The sequence below is a fragment of the Rhipicephalus microplus genome, chromosome 6 (genome assembly GCF_043290135.1).
Source record: "Rhipicephalus microplus isolate Deutch F79 chromosome 6, USDA_Rmic, whole genome shotgun sequence".
Classification (NCBI taxonomy): domain Eukaryota; kingdom Metazoa; phylum Arthropoda; class Arachnida; order Ixodida; family Ixodidae; genus Rhipicephalus; species Rhipicephalus microplus.
The window spans coordinates 128697440-128720228 of record NC_134705.1 but is presented as its reverse complement, the minus strand read 5'-3'; the positions used below and the strand labels follow the sequence as shown (position 1 = coordinate 128720228).

The following is a 22789-nucleotide window of genomic DNA, read 5'->3' as shown; positions in this document are numbered from 1 at the left end:
TGGCTCGGCGCTCGTATTTAATGCCCTAGCCTTCCCAGGATTCCCTGCAAGAAAAAAAACAATGGAGGCATGGACAGTTCAATAAATTTTGTTATCTTCACCTCCGCCCCGGAAAAGGGAACGTGAAACGCAGCCTCCCTCTCAACCCACGAAAGGGGGAAAAGGCACACCCAGTTCAGCCCATGGCGAGGGAGAAAACACTGCACACCGCGCATGACACAGCGCAGCGCGAAGACGTTAAGTCTTTCGTGGAAGTCGATTTCGTATTCTGCTGCAGTGATCGGTCTGCGGTGCCAGGCAGACCACAAATTGTGGAAACAGCGGCATCAAGGCGCCACGGAGAACTTGGAAAATGCACCCGCAGCCGGTTCTCAGACGCTGGGCCCTTTGCCCAGGGCACCCTGACGACAAAGCAAGCCGCCTAGACGGCCAACAACTCTTCCTAATCCGTCAGTCGGTCAGGTGTGTCCAAAGGGTTTTAAAAGGGGCGCCGACGATCTGGGATAATTATAAGAACAATTTCTCTGTTGTGGCCGTACTTGGTGCATCTCTGGGAGCGCTGACTCGGAAGAAATCACGGTAGGCTCAACCACAATGTCTCATGCGACAAATTGGTGTCAAGCCAGGCAGGCCGATCATAACAGTGCACGTTAAAGAACACCAGAGGTCCAGATTTCCGGAGCTCTCCACTACAGTGTCTTCCATAATAATATGGTGGTTGTGGGACGTTAAAGCCCACATATCAATCAATCATTCTTACAATACTTTTAATTACTCTCTTCACAACCATACACATAGAGAGAAGGGGAATCTCATGGCTTGATATACATTGACACCATCCGTTTAAACTACCGTCGATAGTGACGTCACAGAGAAAAGCTGATGCCTACTAGGGTCTTCCCGTCTGGTCGGTGTAAAACCCCCTCTGAAAAAAGTTTCTGGCTACGCCCTGCCAACAAGGTCAAAAGACTTTTCCTATTGCTTTGAGTTTGATATAAATTCCTCTAAACAGAACTCCCCATACGCTTCAAGCTGACGCACTAAAGCCACTGCGTTACTCATCTTTCTTAAGCACGTTCCGTAGCTCAGTAATAAACGAGATTTCCATAACTCTTCTTCTACTTCTGCATTACCGGAAGTGTCGTACATCTTAGTGTCGACGATGCTTACTTCCTGCCCCGCCTGAATAGAATCTACCAATAGAGGTGCAAACGCACTATAGATGTCCGCGTCACAGTAGGATGAGATGACCAAGCATTACAGGACCTTCATCTCTTCACTCTCCATCTTTCTACCACCATTACTCTGTTCACGTTGCTTTGTTTTATCCGCGGCCTTGAGTTCACGTGCACACAGCGCACACATCTCACCCGATACCTCTGCGCCGTTCATATCTATATCCATCCACTACTCTCTGTATATATAGCACTCCTTCTCTCCATCCGCGTCTGCAGCTCCCACGCCTCTCCGAAATCGATGTGCCCGGGTGGCTCATTTATACTTGTCCGGGAGACGCCTTCCCAAAGCGTGTCGCCACCGCGACTGAGCCGTCGGGATTTCAAGTGTCCCCTGTCCTCCTTCACCTCTTCTCTCGGGCTTGGCGCTTCCAGCGGTGCAGCCTCGTGTGATCCTTGCCTATATTTTTTTATCACGGGGCTATAGAGACTCATCGTTGGAGACCGTAAAGTGCGCTACAGCGAAGCACCGGAGAGCGCCGACTTGAGTGCGTGTCCGAAAGCCCTGCTCTCCCCTGGACATCCCCGGAACTACAGCCATTCCCTTTTTATGACCCATGTTATGGGTGGCTGTGGTGGGAAGGGGGCGGCCACTCTCGGCGTGGAGTGGCCTAGAAGGACCGTTAGAGAAAGCTGAATCCACTTCTTTCGTTCGTTCTTTTGTTTTTTTAAAGCTTTGTTTTCGTCTTTTGCTGTTCATGCACCGGGAGCCCAGTTTCACTTTGCCACTGGGGCCTGCGAATCTTACCCGCGCTCGCCACCAGGTGGACTCGCCATCTTTAGTAGTTACTCAAGCCGTGTACTATACTGTAAAGTGCCGGAGGGGGTAGAAAAGAAGTTTTCGGGGTTGCAAATTAAAAGAGGAACTCCGCAACTGTCTGTGCGACACCTCAGCAGTGGTTCACAGGGCAAGAGGGAGGGTAATAGACAGTAATAGAGAGAAGAAATGGGAAGGAGAGGTTAGAGAAGAGACCGAAAAAAATGGGGGGGGGGGGGGGAGGGTAGGACTCGCAGATCACCTACCAAAATCACAAGGCACGAATTTAAATTCGCTTACGCCGTCCGCTGCCGTCAACAAAGTCCAGCAGCACAGAATAGCACGTTTGATGTGCCCAAGGCGGTTTTTCGGGAACAGGAGGTGCTCAGATGTCCGGGGCAGGCCGAATGCTCCATACACTGCGAGCATAAGTTGTCTGTTCACGTCACCAGCCGGGTAATCAAGCAACTGGTGCTCCAGAGTCTCCAGGTCGCTGCAGTAAATGCACACTCTAAGCCGCAAAGGATGAAAAAGGGTCTGTGGTTTGCCCTTTTGGGGCTAACTGCATTGCCACAATCATAACTCCCCAAAGGATGAACGATTTGTACTTTCGGGAGTAACTGTTAGGGGACGAACTGTTTAGCCTTCAGTAGTTTCGAGGGATTAAATATCAAAGAGTAAATGGTACCCCTGTATGGGAGGAACTGACTGCGTAGGGACAAACTGCTAGTCCCATAAGTTGGTCCTTCTCGAAAAAAAAATCAATTTAGGAAAACTTCTGCCTGAATTACCAAGAACTTGGAGGTTGATTAATGCATTTGACGACATATACAAAAATTCGGAATTGAACTAAAGAAAATTCACGACAAATTCACAGGATTCGAACTCGTGAACATTGCATCAGCAGTCACGTACGCTAACTACTATACCGCACTTCAGTTCACAAGAGTCAAAGTTACTGGGGCATATATAGGCACCGTCTGGACGCTGCGCGTTCTGTCATGTTGCTCAAACTATGAAAAATTCCTTATTGGTCTGAAACATTCAGTTTTTGGCAAGCAACCATTCGGTGATCACGTTCGTGCACGTTTGTGTGTTTGATTAGCGTATACGTATATATAAATGTTTCCGTATATGTTGCCGTCGCTGTGCCAAGCTTGCTCACTTCATAGAGTACAGAGCGCGGTTGGTAACGTCGTTCAGCGAAAATTGATCGACTTTGATTCCTCCTAAGGCGTCAGTTCAGACGTTGTCGAAAAGGCGTTCAAGTAGCGGCTGGGAGATTTGAACACGATTGTAAGTGAATTAGCCTTGCTCAATCAACGAAACACATCATTAATTTAATACTTTCTTTGTCTTTGTAAACGTTTTCATTAGTACTTTGATATTTAGCTATGCGACGGTCACAGAAGAAACACCAACCAAGCCTGATCGAGGCAGAACTTGTCGAATGCGTCACGGCATTAATCGACAGCTCGTTCAATGATGAAGCCAGTCGACATAGATAAATTTAACCCTGACTGCGCTAGAAAGTACCTTTGTGCCAACGAAGAACAATTGTTATCCCAGTGTAATCATTTCTTAGCCGATACCAGGCGTTGGGCATGGGACAGGTAAAAATATTCACATGGTTAACTAGGCATTTGCCTAAGCCGACGAGAAGGCGAAATTCTTCCTACGCTTTTTCTTCTCATTCTGTGTGTTGATCCTCCACCACATTCAAACGCCACCTTGGCCTAATGTGATATTATATTGCCTCCAAGATAGAAGACAACTGAAGATATATTCATCACAGGCCTGGCCTTGGCTAAGTGACGATGGTATGTGGTGACGTGAACAACAGCTGTTACAGTATCGTGACGAAGACCTGATACATTTAGTTGGTCTGTTATGTCATGTTTATGCCATGATGGCGTCATCAGCTAGTGATGATTTTTGGCATCACTCATGTTGACGGTGACGCCGAAGATCAATTTCCGCATTTGAGGAAGCATCTAAAGCTTTCGCCACAATAACGAACCGACACCGCAAGAACCTGCAAGCCGGTGCAGTGTGCTAGCTACGCAACCTTCACAGCGTCCAGGTCACACACAGCTCACTGCAAGCTTTGTGCCTTGATTACTCACAATATTGACTCACAGATTTATGTCCTGTAAGGTTCTTCATTGTTCCTAGAACATGGTGGTGTTACTAGAGAACGACAGGTTTGGGGAAAGAGGTACACTCCGAAATCTTCTGGGTCCTATCCCACATGATTGCACCAAGTCTCTGTATCCTTCTCTCGGTGCGTGTATCAGATGTATGTTTTAACGTACATATGAGCGGCCAAAGCATTGTCTTTTGCAGCAGAGGGCTCACCGAAAGACGGCATAGACAGCAATTTTAAATGCGAAGCATTTCTTTGTGTACTGCAAGCACTCTCGGCAGTCCATCCATCCGTCCATAACATCTCACATCCCATCTATCTATCTATCTATCTATCTATCTATCTATCTATCTATCTATCTATCTATCTATCTATCTATCTATCTATCTATCTATCTATCTATCTATCTATCTATCTATCTATCTATCTATCTATCTATCTATCTATCTATCTATCTATCTATCTATCTATCTATCTATCTATCTATCTATCTATCTATCTATCTATCTATCTATCTATCTATCTATCTATCTATCTATCTATCTATCTATCTGCCTAGCCTGCGTGCTCTCAATATCACTGCCTTGGCATGAACCAAAATTAGTAGGGGAGGGTAAGATGACTTGACGAACACGACTCACTCGTCATGACCTAATGTCACAATCCTGGCGTGTACGTTGTCAAACAATTTCCGCCAGACAGTGGCGCATATCCGTGGCCGGGTTTGTGCCATTAGTATGCGGGTATGTGCCACAGGTGACCGACACTTCATTGGTGCCTTCACATGTACATGACCCTAATTTGCACATTTTATGTAAAATGACATGGTACATTTTTCGCGTAAGCGATAAGAAAAGTTGACATCGATTACATTGACTCGATGAATGTGAAATAAAAAATGTCAGAGTCGCAGCAGGAATCGAACCCCAGAATTCTCCGTGGCAACAAAGTATTCTACCAAAGAGCCACGCCAGGTCTCGCAACTGCTTTTCAAATTGACTGTAACGTTCTTGAAGCGTCAATCGTTGATGCAGTGATGGCTTATCGATTTTATAAACATCGCATATATTTATGATACAGCCATCCAGTCGGGTCGAGTTCAACATAGGCGCAATGCTCTGAAGGTGATTGAACGTTTATGCCAACCAAGGAACAGCGCGAACAGACATAGGTAATTTCAATTCGAGAGCGTTAAGAAAAATCAGCGCATCTCCACGAAGTGAATGACGATGAGTAAGCGAAGCTATAAGCCCTAAGACCCTCAATGTCTACGTGGAAGTCGCCAGCTAGTATAAAAGACCAACAGATTGACGGACGGACACACAGATGGGCGCACAAGTGGTCGTATGCACGGATGGATGGACAGGTGGACGAATGCACGGAGAGATGGATGGACAGATGCATGCACTACGGATAGACGGACGGCATGGGTGATCGGGTATTGTGCTGTCGTACACTTTCATTTTTTTCTTGTGCAGTTCTCTACGTATAGTTCCGGTTTGGTCATTGTGGGGCGTGATAGACGCCAAGTAGGTCCGCCCTAAAGAGCTTCGGCCCTAAAATCTGACATAGGTGGCGTGGACCAAACGAATGTCTAGAAGAATCATCATGGTTTTAGCAGTAATGAAACCCCGACATCTTGCGTGGCAATAAAGTATTCCACCACAGAGCAACACCAGGTCTCAGAACTGCATTTTAAGTAGACCGTATTGTTTGTGAAACATCAATTGTGGTAGCAATGCTTGCTATCCAGTCTTATAAATAGTTCATACGTACTCCTATCACACAGCCGTCAAGTCTGGCTAAAGACAATTGTAGCGAAGCGCCATCCACTGAAGCTCATCTATCTAGCAGTGTGTAGGGCCGCCTTCCTCTCTGGAACAAGCGCTACATATCAGCTTACCACTTCTGGTGTTGCTAATACCCATGTGTTCGTTGGCATCGTTACGCAACAGTAAACATGTGACTTTATACCATATGTCTGCGTACAATATTAGCATCATTTCGTTGGACAAGATGGGTTCCATAGAGTTTCGCTCAATAATAGAATTGCGACACACTCACCTTCCATACGCATGCTTCACATAACATCGATTCCAAAGGTACGTGGGATCTGCCGAATTTCACACATGCTCGCGCGGTACATATTATAACACCTTACTGCATATATAACTAACAGCTGGTCAAAGCAGAGACCATAGGGACCCCATACATATTGCCTCGTTCAATTCTTGTCTATTCATGCGAAGTGCATCTGACACCCGTGCCATTGCTATAGGCAGCTCCGGAATGTCTGGAAACTTTCACGATTGTGTTGTACAGACGGATTCACACGTGTCTGGAGTGACCAGCCGGACGCTTCAGCAGCCGTTTTGTACAGAAATATGCAACACTCGACGCCACGATGATGCCAAACATAACCATGCTACATGTCTGGTTCTTGCGCTTTAATTCATGATTGAACGGAAGCATGTATAGCTGACGGAAGCAAAGAGCTGTGGACAACGAAGCCATCCACAGCCACACGCTCCGCTGCTTTAGAGAAGCGCGATACTGTCTTAACTCTTCTGATAAGATTGTGCGCGACGCAAGCAGCCCAATTTATTTGTGAACTAACGCAGCCGCCTACGATAACGCCAGAAACTTCAGTCCTGGATGTGTAAAATGACTTTACGTAATCCGCATGGGAACTTTGGGCTTTTAAAGGTTTTTTTTTGTTTTCTAGTACGGTGACATGAATGAATGGATAAATTCGTAGAACGTCCAATGCACCAACCCAAGCGTTTTTATGCGCATGCATATACCGTGGCATTGTTTGCTGTTAAAAGATGCCAAACGCCAAGTTTAACAATCCTACATGGCGGCAACGGAACCCATCCGTGAATGGTCTGTAAGAGCCAACGAGAGCTGCCCCAACGATCATGTTTCACCCACCTGATGATTGTGATCGATGCTATGGTTGCACTAAGTGTGTGACTTTTTTTTTATGGGTGTGAGTTCACGAAACAGTGTACGAGTGTTCACCTGCTTTAGTTCATGACCATCACGATATTGGCGGAACTCACTTTAGCCATTCCATCTCGTCTTATGCGCTTGCTTTCAAACTACCAAAACACCTACCTGCCAAGAACTTCGTAGCTTGTGGCTTCAGACAGTCCATGCTCGCGACGACAGGTCCTCTTGCTTGAACTTCTTCGCCATGCTTTCCACATGTGCGACACCATGAACCACGCCGAGAAGTCCCCAGCATGAACTTAGACCCCTTCCACTGCAGAATGTACAGGTCGGTCCACTGTTAAAGGGAACACGTGAGCACGTGGCCTGCACTCTGCGGCGGCTGCCTACAGCACCATCAGCCGACAGCCAAGGAAAACACGTTCGCTTTCGGCGTCATCTATTGCCAGCCAAGATAACTATTCATGGCCGGTTGACAAGCGCTGCTGTATTACACTCCCTCACCGCTCTCGCAACTAGCGATGCTGGGCGTTGCCTGCAGCTTGCGCCGGGCTCACGCACTGTGTTAGATTCGTTGGCAGCAGACTACGCACTGTAGGTATCGCTCTTTGTGCGAGCGTAATCTAGCAGCGTTTGTCTATACCGGCCATGACTCTTTATCGTGTTTGGCAATAGATGACACTAAAAGCGAACGTGTTTTTACCAAGTGTCGCTTGATGGTGCTGTATGCAGCCGCCGCAGAGTGCTAACCACGCACTCGCGTGTTTCCTCTAACAGTGGGCTGACCTGTATTTTCCTGTAAAGTTAAGGTAATGACAGTTACGTAACTGTCATTACCGTCACTTTCTCTCCTATGGCAGAAAAAATGCCGCCACCAATGAATAAACACTACCACCACATGGTGAGCGGCCATGTGGTGGTCGTAAGTTTGCGAGCTCAGATCAGAGACGACCACGATGCACAAATTGCAATCCCGTAATCGTCAGCTGTCTCGGTATAGTCAGCCACACGCCTCCCACATTGCTGGAGAAAAACTGGTACGGCCCGGACTGACAAACACGGACGCCCGCGTTTGTAACTTCGCGTCTTTTCTTCGTATAGCCGTCCTTCTTGCGTTTTATAATGTTCGACCCGACAGCATTCACGCTGTTTTTCGAGCAACAACAACAGCGGCAGGATTTGCTGTCGTGGAGACCCATCCGTCACCGTCGCGTCACGCGGTTCTGAAAGCAAACTAGGAAAGATCGCTTGGGTCGCCCGGAAGCCAGCATGACGACTTCCGGCAACATGGCTTCATTCACGGTCCTTGCTTCGGTTGCTATTCGCTCTCAATGCTTGTTATCCGTGCGTATACTTCAAGGAATGCAAGGTATCGACTACCCTTTTTTTACATTCGCATCTCCCGCGGAGAGTGGAACAGCAGCCGTATTGGTGTCGTGAATCTTGTTATCGAAGCTTTGTTTTGATGTTTCGATGGTGGTAGCTCGATGTTCGCTTGCTGCAACGTGAAATCGTCATGCGAAGTGCGTCGTAGCCGCCGTAGCGTATACGCTTCGGGCACCCTGTCGCGGTTAAACCAAAGATAGCGAAAAAAAAAGGTCATGAAACGTTTTTGGCTTCTTTATGCCACACAAGATAGTAAGGGCCAAACCTCATAAGCGCGAAAATGCACGCGACAGTGACGAGCGACGCGACGTAGATCGTCTTCGCGCGATCAGTCGCTAGCGCAGGCCACCTCATTCACGCGACGGCTTCGGCGAGCGAATTCCACTGTTGCTGGCATGAGGCCGTCTACTCGCACCAAGAAAACCGCGTAGCGAGCGGTATGCAATTTAAAAATAAGATATATTTTTGTGTTATGAAACGGAAAGTGTTTATGAATGCCTTGCAGCACTTTTTTTTATATGCACATGCGTAAACATTGCGTTATTTCTTGTTGCGCACACATGACTCGGGCAAGGTCACGTGCAGTGGATCCGTGGCGCATCGGCGAAGCAAAACAACTATGTAGTCTTTGTATTTTCCAGTTTTTCGCTATTGGCTGCTTGAGCCCAGCACTTCCGGGCGATGAGCGACGGTTTCCAAATCTGGAGAACCGAGCGATCGCACGAAAACGAGCACGCGACACGTCGCGCGAACGCCCTGTTTCGTCGCTCATAGCGTCGCTCATCGCTGTCGCGTGAATTTTCGCGCTTATGAAGTTTGCTCTTAATAAATTTGGCATGTTGTCATTCGCCTACTTTTAAGCTTATTTTCAGCATCTATGGTCGTGAACGCGATATTTTTCAATCTGGTAAGAATGACGCTTGCTCAACGACATGTGGTTACAGCCGTCACGACGCGACTGAGCAAGTTTGTCGCCGTCGTCCGTCGCATCGCTCGAAAATGGCGCGCATGCGATTGGGCCTTCACACATTTTTCAAATGAACGAACTATCTCAGCTCCCAGCCCTGTTCTAGCGTGTCTTTCTCGTTGGTCTCAACTGCCGAAACAGCGTCATCGGATAATGGACCAGGTGCGGTCGCGCGGACGCGAATGCACCATCGTCATTGATGTTGCTGCACTCGTCACCTCGCTGTCGCTTCGTCTTCAACGGCATCGCCCTTAGGTTAAATTCACCAGTATGCGCATCGCTCTATTGATTACCTTTGAGCGACACTTTTCTATTCAGGGATTTGCATTCCGACAGTTCCGAGCAGGTAATCCTATTGAGGAATAGCTTTTGCAACCTTTACAGCGAAAGCTGTTATGGGATCACAACAAGGATAGCGTGCGTCGTAATTGTCCGCCGCCGGCGTCCGTAACCACTGTCGGACGACATAAAAAACAAATAACACCAAGGACACAATGGAATTCCCGCCCGGGTCCCCTGCGTAACCACCCAGTATTCTAGTGCAAAGTCACGCCGGGGCTTGAAATTCGATTGCAAACTGACCTAGGGAGGGCCAGTTAGGGAAAGAACCGCGTTAATATGCCTAATAATGCGTTTTAGAACAACAAAGGAACAACCAGGCGTAACACATTGCGAATTGCGTAAAGAGTGGGTTCGATAGATATGTGGGGTTTAACGTCCCAAAACCTACATATGATTATGAGAAACGCCCTAGTGGAGGGCTCCGGACGACCACCTGGGGTTCTTTAACGTGCACCCAAATCTGATAATGAGTGGGTCGTCGAATGCTCCAATCCTCCTACAAAAACATCAGGCATAATGTTTTATCGTCGTCAGCCAAAGCGTGAAAAAAATTTCACAACATTCCTGGCAAGTGTGTAGCTGGTACCACGCTTCTCAGAAGTATGACGAAGGACGGCATAGTGAATGCCTTTCTACTACACAAAAATTGAGTTATGGCTTAGTGGGTACCTTGCAAATGTTCTTGTAGCAGACCAAAAGAGCTCAAAAAGGCTCCAAGAGGCTGCTCTTGGAGCTTTTACAGTAACTGTGCTACTCGTTCAGCACAGGCCTGGCGTATATTTTTTTTTTCAGAGGTGTCGCCTTAGCGGCCTTTCAATTTCTGGGACGTATACGTCAACATGTCCTATAGTACTGCCTTATCTCTGCTCTTCCCAACCAGATTTAGGGAACTAATCTCAACAAACCAGATCTAGTTACCGATTTTCTTCAATAGACTGCTCCTCCTGGTCCAGCTTGAAGCAATGCATCCCTATTGAAAGGCTCCGCATGCCGTTCCCACATTTCCTTATGTTAGCTTAAGAAATCCTTATGTTTGCTGTAGTAATCTTACGGAAACATACAGAATTATTGGAATGGCATATGAAGCGTTCCACTAGGGGCGCTTAGAAGTCATAAATTGTGCTTTTGAAACTAATTTTTCATTCCCTATTACCTGAAATTTCTCGTTGCTTGGTCGATTTGTACAGGGCCGAAAGCGTAAAAGTGAACACCTTTTCATTTTTCAAGCCCCGAAAATGTAATTTACTACGCTTCGCCACATAAATAAGAGATATATGACGTATAATTATGGAGCCAATGGACAACAAAATTGGAGGACGATTGAGCTTTACCTTCAAGAATAGAAAGGGAAGAGTAAAAAGGAACGGACAAAGAACACAGCGGAACATTGGTGTGGTGTGAAGACACTTTATGTATAAACAAGAATCACAAAGATACACCTATATGAACAAACGCTTACAAAGTCTATACAAAACAGGTTTTCCTGTACGGCTACATGATCACAATCACTCCTACCGAACTGCGAGTGAAATACACGCTTCGCTTTGGTTTTCTTTCTTTTTTGTTTCTCACTTAAATAACGTAGAGGACAGAGCATGAACGACTAAGGCAGGGAAATTTCAACGACCCTCTGACAAAATCGCCACAACAATGTGAAAAAGATAAATGCCCCGCACATTCTCCCCAAGCACTTCCGTTTTACAGAGCCAAACATTTGCTGCGTTTTTATTCTAGACAAAAAATTATCGTAACATACGAGTCTCGGTTTCACGAACGTCTTCACCTGTGACCCAGCTTAAAGTGAACTTCGCGGCAAGTCATTCGTTGCCAGACGTAGTACTCGAGGCACGTTAACCGCTCTCAGAATAGAATTTCATTACGAGCTGAAGTAGTCGTAAACAAGTGACTAAGCTGGCCTCACAGTCCCGAATTCGCGAGAAACGCCCAAAGTGTAGAAATATACGCAAGAAAGTTTTTTTGCCGTACTCATCTTTAGATCACATTTTTTGCTACAGATCTTCAGTGCTCAGGGAATCATTACGGGGAAATTTCGCAAAAAAATAATAAATAAAATAAATAACCATCAGAAGTGGCGAACACTTCTATGAACAGAAGTTTCCTAGCAAATGACAGCCTCGTCACACGTCGCAAAATATTAGCACGAACAACAGAACAAACTCAACAAGAACAAGTGGCTTGGAAAGTTCACGCATGCACACAGTTGAAATACTTAGGAAGGAGAGCAGCACTTAAACATAAAAGGAACTGTTCACCACTGCGCCGGCATTTTTTTTCAACCACCAACAGACGCCGCCACTTATTGTAATTTCGCGGCACCGTCGAGACAGTCATACAAATTTTGATTAGACACAACGTGGGCGTAAATCATTTCAGTACAAGTGTGTTGGGGACACAACATACCAGAAGCGTGGCAACACTCAAGCACAGCGGATAGGCCATAGATGAATTCAAACGTCACCGGAATAGGACGACGTACATCAGCAACAGTAGCACTGGTGGCGGCATCTGGTGACGCGGCATTGAACCGAGGCTCAGACTGCAATGACTGACGTTACTTCAGTCTTTTGATGGCGTGAAACGTGTATGATAGAGAACTACCCATTTCTCGGATGCTGTATTTGTACATCACGAATTATATTTTCACGTGTAATGGTCGATTACAGCGTACCGAGATGCAGCTTACGAGGGCGTCTGGTCTAGTTACAATGAGCGCGTTAGTTAAGCGACCAGATGACTTATCCGCTGCGCTTAACAGACCCAATGAAACAGTGACAACCTTTTTTCATCCCAACATATATTATTCTGCAAGCAATATCACACAAAAAAGTTGTAAAAAACAAAAAAAGTCACCCCCCCCCCCTCAAAGAAAGCTATCAGCTGCAGGGTATTGCGGTTCTATCGATTGTGTACATTAGGAAACATCACGAACGTCACTTTGCACAAGTTATTCATTTATCCACTCGACATCACAACTGTTCACATAGTGTATGCACGCCGGTTACCGCAAAGAAAATAAAAGCACATGTGTTCAAAAAATAGAAGTCACGCCTCTAACACATGCATATATACCTCTACAACGCGCGCACAGTTTCAAAACTACTGGACGCCGTTTCAGCTAAGTTGGACGAAAAAAAAAAACAACTGAAGAAAAATGTACAATAGACACTATGTACATCGCTGCAAGAGTGACTGTATCACTCCGTAAATCTAGCGAGAGCACACAACCATAATCGTAAAAAGCAGCCAAAATATATAAATTTGAATAACACAAACACAAACATTGGCAGCCAAAATAATGACGCACGAAATGGCAGACGTGTCCGACACGAAGGGCGACAAGATCATTGTGGAGGAAAGAAAAATATAGATCTGGCACTCTTCGTGATACGGACAGTTCTTTTATATCAGAGGACATCACATTTGTGCTGCTTCGTTTAAATACGACGCCTGAGCATTACTTAGGTGCAGGCCCTACATGTCTAAATCCATGTTCCACAGCGGGTTGACACCCAGAAACGTAGGTCTCCTATTTTGTTTACTAGATTTTCGGTTTGCACAACCCCACGCTACGCCTTCAGTGCGGCTTTATGGGACGAACGTTATGTGTGTCGCCTTGGCGGCAGAAGGGCTCTTACACCCTGGAGCCATCTAAGCACGATAAACCAAGGCCCCGCAAAGAAATTTCTCGAGGAATCGATTTGGTAACGCTTCTTGAATATCCTGCACTCATCGCATATACAAGGGCGCCAGAAAAATCGCAGCACTGTGGCGTGCCCTTTGCTCTTCTAGAGTCCTCCTGGTATCTGCGATGCGTTAAAGATGTTTGATAACGAAAGAATCAGTAGCTCTAAAAACGGCCAAGAAGAATTGTATCAGGCTGCGACTTCTGCAAATGTTAACAAATTGACAGTCACCGTAGTCGTCTGATCAGAAGAACAGTAGTTTTGCAAACATAGTGTACTAAAGACGTGTGCTCAATAATTGGTAAATATATCCAATGATACCCTTGAACAAAGATATTTTGCAGTCGATGAGTCGGCAGATTAACGTTCCCTACCTGGCCATAAATGTACGAGGAACCCAGAATATTTGCACCAGCACAGGACAACTGATCGGAGACTACAGTTCAGGCCAAAGTAAGAAACACTTAGTCTCGAGCGGCTATGTCTACGCTGCATCAAACATCACTACAAATTTAAAGAATCGCTTGTACCTTCGCGACTCGGTATGTCATCGCAAATGGAATAAGAGTAGTCCCGTGGCAGAGTTACGCTCATGTTTTTGTTTCTCGCAGCTATTAAATTGCGAAGCGAAGGTGAAAAACTCGCAAATAGTATCAACGGAGAGCCCAAAAGTTTCACGCACCTTATGTTTATTTTCCTTCGTAAACGCAGTACAACCAGTGATCGGTTTTTGCTACGCTTTACCTGCTACTTCTGTAAAGTGTTTTTCTCCCACCTGTTAACAAAACCGCGCCCCCACATGGAACGTAAGTGCAATCACCTAATGTTTATTTCTATAGAACAACCTAAATTGCAAATCAGGTTCTCGAAACGTTCGATAAGCCGCGAGTCGCACAGCGCCAGTGAAGTACCAATGCGTCACGCTAACTACTTGTCGTTACGCGAGGTAAAAACGCGGACGAAAGCTAACGACGTCGTGAAACACGTCGCAAAACTGTCTGGGTGTTTCCCTACGTCGATGCAAAATGTCATTCGTTACTCATGCCAAGCAATACAAGCTCACGCTACTTTCAGGCTTAATCTCGAGCGAAGGTTAATCACAAAGGAACGCAAGCAACGTTGCCGCGAATTCTCAACCTATTACACCCGTTGACTTCTTACCGCAAACTATTGTGCTCTAATTGGATTTCAAGTGGGTTCCTTCTGGTCTAAACCACTTACCGGCAGCAGATGAAATGAAAAGTGGATAAGAAGGCAGGCGCCTTATTAACACACACGTGCATGCCTCCCTTCCTGCCTGGTAACTCCAGACAGACTTTCCAGCTACTCTGAGGCTGAACATCTATAGGTGTCGTTGCTATACAAAGCTCATTTTCGTTGGCCGCAGTAGTTTTTAATGTAACAGTTGGGCGATCGAAGGTTAAGGTTGTACGTTTTAAAAGCCCCAGTAGCAAGACTTGGGCCTTCATTTCATGAAATGCTGTTCCTATTCTCACCACATCCAGTGGTTTTTGCCATGCTCGTGGCAAACGCAGCCAACGAGGCAAACTATAAGTAAGAATTGCAATTTGTGCACGAGAGGTTATACAGTGTTAGTTGGTGCTTCTCAGGGAAACTAATATCAGGGAACTCGGTTGTAACGAAAAATAGCAGACCTCTGCAAACTTTCAGAGTTGATGAAGTCAGAGGGATAGTGCAAATAAAGTGCGATCACTAGAACGCCAAACGCCCATTGTGTAAGGTCATTTGCACAAACAAGGACGAGACATCCAACAACGCGTTTGTAAATGCGTGAGGACGTCAAATATCGGCACTGGAAGGCGCTCTATAGTACAAGTGTGCTACGCCTAGGAGCCCAGAGTAGTGTCTACCTTCATTCTAGAACACGTCAGCCGCAAAAGGAAGAAACAAAATGAAACGGTTTTGTGATGAGACGCCGACCTTCTAGCAGGATGCCTAATGGCACGAAGTGTTGCGGGACACTCCCGACGCTGTCTTCCGGTGTTGGTGGTGGTACTACGTTGGCGTAGGTGGCGGCTCTGCCCCCAGCCGTGGAGTGGCGCTGGAGGTGGCAATGGTGGCGGTAACATTGATGGCGATTCTGTTTTAACCACGAGCGGCTATGCGAGGCTGTTCTCGGCCTTGTTAATCTCCATGACGATCTGGGCGTGCTCTTCAAGCAGCTTGGCGAACTCCTCCTTACGCAGTTCGGCGTTCATCTGCGCGTGAACAAACAGCAGAAGGGAAGCATAACTTGAATAAAAAAAATAGCGTAGCTTTCAGCATAAAGTGACGCAAGTCTAAAGAGACAGCGGTTCATTTTTAATTAAAGTATTCATAGGTAATTATTTATCCATTACCTGGAGATTAGTGAGATTAGTTATTGACCAACTTGTAAGGCACTTGTCATGTAAATTTATGATTAGGCTAAGCTTAAGCAATCAGTATCTGGAGTTCATTGGCTAGTGATCGATTGTCGATTCGCTATTGGATGGCTATCGATTGTCTATCACGTAGTATCAATTGCTATGCGAAACTTAACAAGTGACAGTCATGCTCAGTTACAGCTTCGATCTTCAGCACATTGTCGTTACCAGTGGCAAGATGGCGCGACGGGGTCGCATTGCGTAGAGCAACTGTGTATGCTACCTACGGGAGCAGCGTAGCGCATATGTCTGCCATCTTTCCTGGTTAGCAACCATAGTTACACAGTCACGCTCTGTTTTTGCAGGCGACTTGCTTAAGCCTGTCGCTGATTGATGAAGCGACAGGCTTAATCGCCAGTCAACGTGCCTGGCGTCTGTGACCTCCGAAGAAAGAAGAAGCATCTGCTTTCGACACCGTGCCACGCGAATCCAAAAGCAGCATTTTTAGATGTGAAGCAACTATTTGACCAGCTTCTGTAACGCTGTCCGTCCGTGTCTCCGTGCCAACGCACCCCACCACGCTCCCCTCGCCACGGTAGCTGAAACTACTCCGCGTAAGTCAAATCGCACCTGCGCGTTGACGTCACTCTCTTCCTCACCCGCAGCAGCTGATCGCTCCTCCACCAGCTCGCAACACTTCTCTCTCGCTTCACCCTATCCACCACCTGCAACGCTTGACCACTCGTCAAGTGGAAACACTAGATAGATTTAGTTGCGCGTCCGCAGCAGACGTACGGACGCGGCCTGCCATTGCAAATGGCTAGCAGGCTGCGTCCATATACGGCTGCTGCGGAAGCGCAAATAAATCTGTCAACTCTTTCGGCTCGTTTATCTGCGATGAAACTTACACGAAACCCAATCCACCTCACGTGTCTTTGCGTTTCAAAGAAAATAACGTTTACTCAAGTAAATCACTACACCGCGTTTCACTTCAAATTGTTCTCCCAGCACCCACGTCTACGCCCGTTTCAACGGGGTGAATGCTGTGCGCACCTCTGCTGCCTCGCATCCCATCGAGGATGCCTTCAAGGAGATTGTGCATAATTTTTAGTCTGTTCGGTACACCGCAAAATGCAAAAGCGTAGCGCAGTGCCTAATAACATGCACCACCGCTGCCGCATGGTCAACTGACGCCAGCTATAAAAGATAAGCAACAGCTCAGAAACACAAAATATAGGTCCTCCCAGATTTAAGGTGTGACCCACTAAACCTACAGCGTCGATTTTTTTCAGTTTTTTAACATGGGGCCGAATCCACGCAAATATTGTGCTCATAACAGTTCGTAGCTGACCAGCTACGAACGCATGACGGTCACTTGATAGATTCCAGGTGGACGGCGACCGCTTTCGATGGTGCGGCCTGTGCACCATCTTCTCCACAGTGCGTGGTTGCCAGCGGAGCTAAAAAAACAAATGCGCTACTTTTCTACCTAAAAGTGGCATATACAGTCACTCTAGTGTTGGGCGTGCTCTAAAGGTCGCAGTCTTCGACTCCCCGAAGTGCCGCTTCTACGGACTCTGGTTTCCCTAGCGCGCGCGCTTATCAGACTCGTTATTCGGGGAGGACGAAGGTCACTTTGCACGCTGCCACGGCCGCGTTTACAAAAAGTGCGCGCTGCTGACACAAAACGCACGAAGAATTGTGACAGTTGTTCGCGCTTGTCTTGTGTATACTTGAGCGCTTGTTTAGTGCGTCTTTCTTTTTGTTTGAGCAGCCCGCTTTAGGTGTCGAGCTGTGACATTTGTTAGTCCGCTCTCGTCCTGCGAATACGAATATCATGCGTGCTTTCTACTTGAGGTGTACACTGCACGTTTTCAGCTGCTTTCCATTCTTAACGCAATTTTGCAATTTGTTGCTGCTGCTGAAACAACGAACAATAAATGCTCAACTATCTCTCTGAAGACGTTTCAATTTCGTGTTCTACCAATCCCAATATAGGGGGATCAGCTACGTTCACGTGCACGTTTTCAGCCTTTAAGAGCTGAAAAGCACTCGCTTAACAACCTGTCTCTGTCTCTATCTTTTAGTATTTCACCAAACATTTCGCGTTGTACAAACTGTTCACGTCACACGAGTTCGCTTTCGAAACTGCAGACGGCCATTATTTGCAAGTTCGTTCCGATTACACGGCAAGGCTGCGCACGTGCCAAAACCAGCTGTATTCCGGAGTTGAAAGTGTTCCTTCACATTAAGGATGAGCATGAATGCACTCTGGGAAGTCGTTTCTATTTCCAGGCAGCGACTGGCTAGCCACTATTCTACGACTAGCCCTTAAAAAAAAGCCCCGTGCGATCGCATTGCAAATGTACCTGCAATCGCTGCTTGTTAGTGCTTAAAGCATCACGAGGCGCATGTTCTTTTGATTGATTGATTGATTGATTGATATGTGGCGTTTAACGTCCCAAAACCACCATATGACTATGACAGACGCCGTAGTGGAGGGCTCCGGAAATTTCGACCACCTAGGGTTCTTTAACGTGAACCCAAATCTAAGCACACGGGCCTACAACATTTCCGCCTCTATCGGAAATGCAGCCGCCGCAGCCGGGATTCGAACCCGCGCCCTGCGGGTCAGCAGCCGAGTACCTTAGCCACTAGACCACCGCGGCTGGCCGCGCATGTTCTTTTGCTAGCAGCTGGAACAGCTGGAGACAATTAGCAACCCGAGCGTGATGACGCTGGAACATTCTGTAGGACATCTGTGCGCTAACCATGTTGGGTTTCTCTGCAAGGACTACTCCGTGAATACAGGGGGTCTCGTACTGAAGGGCTCAGGACATACCACTATGCAGTGTTTTTTCACGTACACTGACATCCCACAGCGTACGATCTTCAAGTGGTCAAGATCAAACCCACGACTTTCAGGTCTGTAGCCATACACCGCAAAACTACTCTACCCCCGAGGCGGATTCCTTATGTTAACACTTATCCTTCAGTCAGTGGGATCGGGCAGACACCAGCGCAAGTGTCATTGCCCGGAATACTTCGAAGACTTCGCTCTCAAAATCCGCACGCTCGAAACCAATTTTTTCCAGCTAATCCAGAGCACTCCTTTGCGTATTAAGAGTGCATATTTGCATATCTAGAACACTGTGTGTGACGTCACGTTTGGCATGTCAACGGAAGCGACGCAGCCGGTGGCATCGCTATTTTGGCCGCTGCTGCGAAAGCAGCAGTGTTTGGCGCGGAAAAGCTTCCTTCCTTCCTTTGTGCTGTTTTTCCTCTGCTTCGCTGGTCTGACTTTCACAGTTTTCACACACCGCGCCGGCGAGACCAGTATACGAATGTCGGTTCTTACCAAACAGTACGTCATACGTAGACCGTGCGCTCGGTTTGGTTTCGGTTTTGGTATTATGCGTTTTCGCTCATTAAAAATCATTTTCAAATTTCCTGAGCTTTGCAGGTATTGAACTCGTGTCAAGAGTGTGTCAAAAACACAGACACACCATTACCTTGACATGGTCAAAAAATCACTGGAGTTGGCCTTTCACACGCACTGACATAGCACAGTACACAGGTCTCTCCTTTCTTTCATCTGAAGTTAGATTGTAGTGTGATTGCACATCTTACGTTCGACAGTAGAATATTTTCCATATAAGGACACCAACGACTGATACTCATCATTACAAAAAAGAAAAAAATGCAGCTTCGGCACGAACCAACACTAAACAGCAGATAGTAGTTTATGTGCCCATCGAAATTTCAAAACATCGCTGAAATCACTCTTGCTGCTCCGTTATTACACCATCCAACGGAAGTCGCAAGTTCGGATTCCCGTCGTGGTGATCGCATTCACGTGGGCAGCTAATAGAAAATGACACTCGCACAAGCGTAAGCAGCAAGAAAAAGACGCGACTGGGCTTTGGGAGGGGAGAGGGAAGGTGTTGGAAGCTAGGGGTTGTGAGCGAGGTTTGGGTAGTTACACTTTACTACCCACCACACCATAGTGAACAGTTTAAAAATACAAATGAAACACACAAATAAATACATATACAAACATGCATATCATCATGATCATCATCAGCCTGACTACGCCCACTGCAGAACAAAGGCCCCTCCCATGAGTTCGCCAGTTAACTCGTTCTTGCGCTCGGCGCTGTCAATTTAAACCCACAAACTTCTTAATCTTACCTGCCCACCTAACGTTCTGTCTCGCCTTCATACCTTTGCCTTTTATTAGAATACAGTCTGTGATCCTTAATGACCAGCGCTTATCCTGCCTTCGTTGTATACGTGCCCTACCCATGACCATTTCTTGATTTCGATTAAGATGTCGTTAACACTTGTTTGCTCTGATACACTCTGCTCTCTTCATGTCCTTTAGGTTTGCACCTATCAATTTCTTTTCTATTGCTCGCTGCGTCGTCATCAACTTAAGTTCAGCCCTCTCTGTTATCCTCCAGGTTTCTGCTCCGTAGGTAAGTACCGGTAAGATGCAGCTGTTATATACCTTCCTCTTGAGCTATAGTGGCAATGTACCAACAAGAAGAAATGAACAAGCTAATTATGACCCAGGACCTCACCTCTTAAATCCTGGCCGTCCAGAGTGCCCGCGCGAGGGCCCTCTGGTTCGGTTAAACCTGACCGTCCCCGAGTGGGCCTAGCCATGTGACGCAGAGTTAAATCTCGTCTATTGTGGACCTCATGAAGTTCTTTCTTCACTCAGTCACTCACCCCATTCGTATTCTTCTAGTTACTTCCATCTCGTTGTTCGGCTCCATGGTTACTACCTGTCTAAGGTAGACATACTCTTAATACTTCAAGTGCACTGCTACCTATCTCGAAGCACTGTTCTGTTCCGAGGTTGTTGCGCCTTACTTTCGTTTTCTGCAGAGTAACTTTAAGACCTGCCTTTTTGCTTCCCTTGTCTAATTCTGCTCTCCTTGTCTAACATAGGTGTGAGGTAGCCTAAACACCCCGTCTCCTGATATCCTGGCTACGTTGATACTCTAACTACGTTGCTGTCCACTGACGTGGTCACGCCTATTTACGCACGCCTCAAACATCTCCGACTGGTCAAAATTTATTCCAGCCATGGCGTGACGCACTTCCACGTGAAAGCGTCGCCTCGGGACGTTGCTCCATCAATCATTCTAACGGTACTTTATAAAGCGCACGCCTCAGGCACAGCACGGTAGGCTGAGGTATGTTTGCGCGGGTACACCATTCCCGACATTCGAAAACCTGTGTACGTAACAGACGAACAAAAAAAGGCACTCGTTCTTGGAGCAAGACTTTACTTTCTCATCCCGTCTTCCAGTACGTGTTCGGTGTACGAAAAAAAAGAAAGAGCGAAAAATATTAAAAGAAAAATATAAATAGCGGCAGTGGTTGAGATCGTATGCTTTGTTTTTTTTTGTTTTTTGCTGCCACTCATTCGGTCATCCATTAGGACTACACTGTCACCCGCATGATGGTAAAGCAGCAGAAGAAAAATAAAAAAAGGGAAGGAAAGATGACCTTATTTCTCTTCACCGAAAAGACGCGATCAATCAGGCTTTCAGCGAAAACCCAAAATGCGCAGAAAAGCACCTACTTTCATGAACTGCGCTTCGCTATGTAATGCAGTTTTTTTTCTCTTTTCCGTTCTTTGTACCGGAAGCAAAGCTTTGCCCGCCGCTTTAGTGCCGGAAGCGTTTTCCGGTATCCGGGTAAACCGATATCACAGAGGTATATAGTTCAGGGAGAAACAAACTATTTTTTTTGTGCATAGATGAGTTATAAGGAAGCGTTCGCGGGTTGTTTGTCTTGGATAACGCGAGCAAGTATGTTCAGCAGAACGCACAAGAGCCCATGGAAGCAGTGACGCAAGGAAAATTTGCAAGGGAAAACGGAAGTGAATATACGCGGAACATCGGAAGTGGAGACTTGTTGACGAGGTTCTTGGAATGCCTAGTATAGAGGGTCTCTAGAGTTCCCAGTGAATAAGTAAGCAAGGAAAATGGAATCAATGGCGGCATGCACTTTTCTTTTCCGGAAGTGTAGAAAGGTACGCTAGCGATCTAGCCAAATATGTATATTATTCATCTACAGAGTAAATAAGAGTAGCACAATCAAGTGGCTGATAACATTCTAATGTTATTGACAGGTGTTGATGTCATGCCTACAAAATCGACTCAATCACGGACTAGAATTGAAAATTTTAAAGCGTGGGACCAATTCAACTGACTCGGCAGCTATAGGATCTCTGAGGAAAGTCTTAGGTGGTGGTTAGGGCAGCACAGGCTAATGAGGAAGATTGTGGTGGTTTTTGTGGTGAAGTAATTCGAACGAATTACTTCACCACAAACTTGGGATAGGCAAGAGTCGGATGTATGCACTAAGGGACAAAGAAGGCAAAATAACTACCAATATGGATAGGATAGTTAAGATAGTGGAGGAGTTTTACAGGGATCTGTACAGTAGCCGAGACAACCACGACCTTAATACTATAAGAACTAGCAGTAACCCAGATTACACCCCACCAGTAATGATAGAAGAAGTCAGAAAAGCTTTGGAGAGCATGCAAAGGGGCAAAGCTGCTGGTGAGGATCAGGTAACATCAGATCTGCTGAAAGATGGAGGACAGATTGTGTTAGAAAAACTAGCCACCCTGTTTACGAGGTGTCTCCTGGTGGGAAGAGTACCAGAGTCTTGGAAGAACGCTAACATCATCTTAATACATAAGAAAGGAGATGACAAGGACTTGAAGAATTACAGGCCGATCAGCTTGCTCTCTGTAGTATACAAGCTATTTACAAAGGTAATTGCTAACAGAGTAAAGAAAACATTAGAATTCAATCAACCAAAGGAACAAGCAGGATTTCGAACAGGCTACTCAACAATTGACCACATTCATACTATCAATCAGGTAATAGAGAAATGCTCAGAG

The 22789-nt window shown here is 46.3% G+C and overlaps 1 protein-coding gene across 4 annotated transcripts in view; it reads right to left on the bottom strand.

The window, feature by feature from the left end:
* Window positions 1-11179: 11179 nt before the first annotated feature.
* Window positions 11180-22789, bottom strand: part of LOC142765485 (uncharacterized) — a 53778-nt gene continuing 42168 nt past the window's right edge. For all 4 annotated transcript variants that reach the window (XM_075866532.1, XM_075866533.1, XM_075866535.1 and 1 more), the window contains exon 5: window positions 11180-15711. In XM_075866532.1, the coding sequence (XP_075722647.1) occupies window positions 15613-15711 (99 nt within the window). In that variant the 3' untranslated portion in view covers window positions 11180-15612. The remainder of the gene's footprint in view (window positions 15712-22789) is intronic.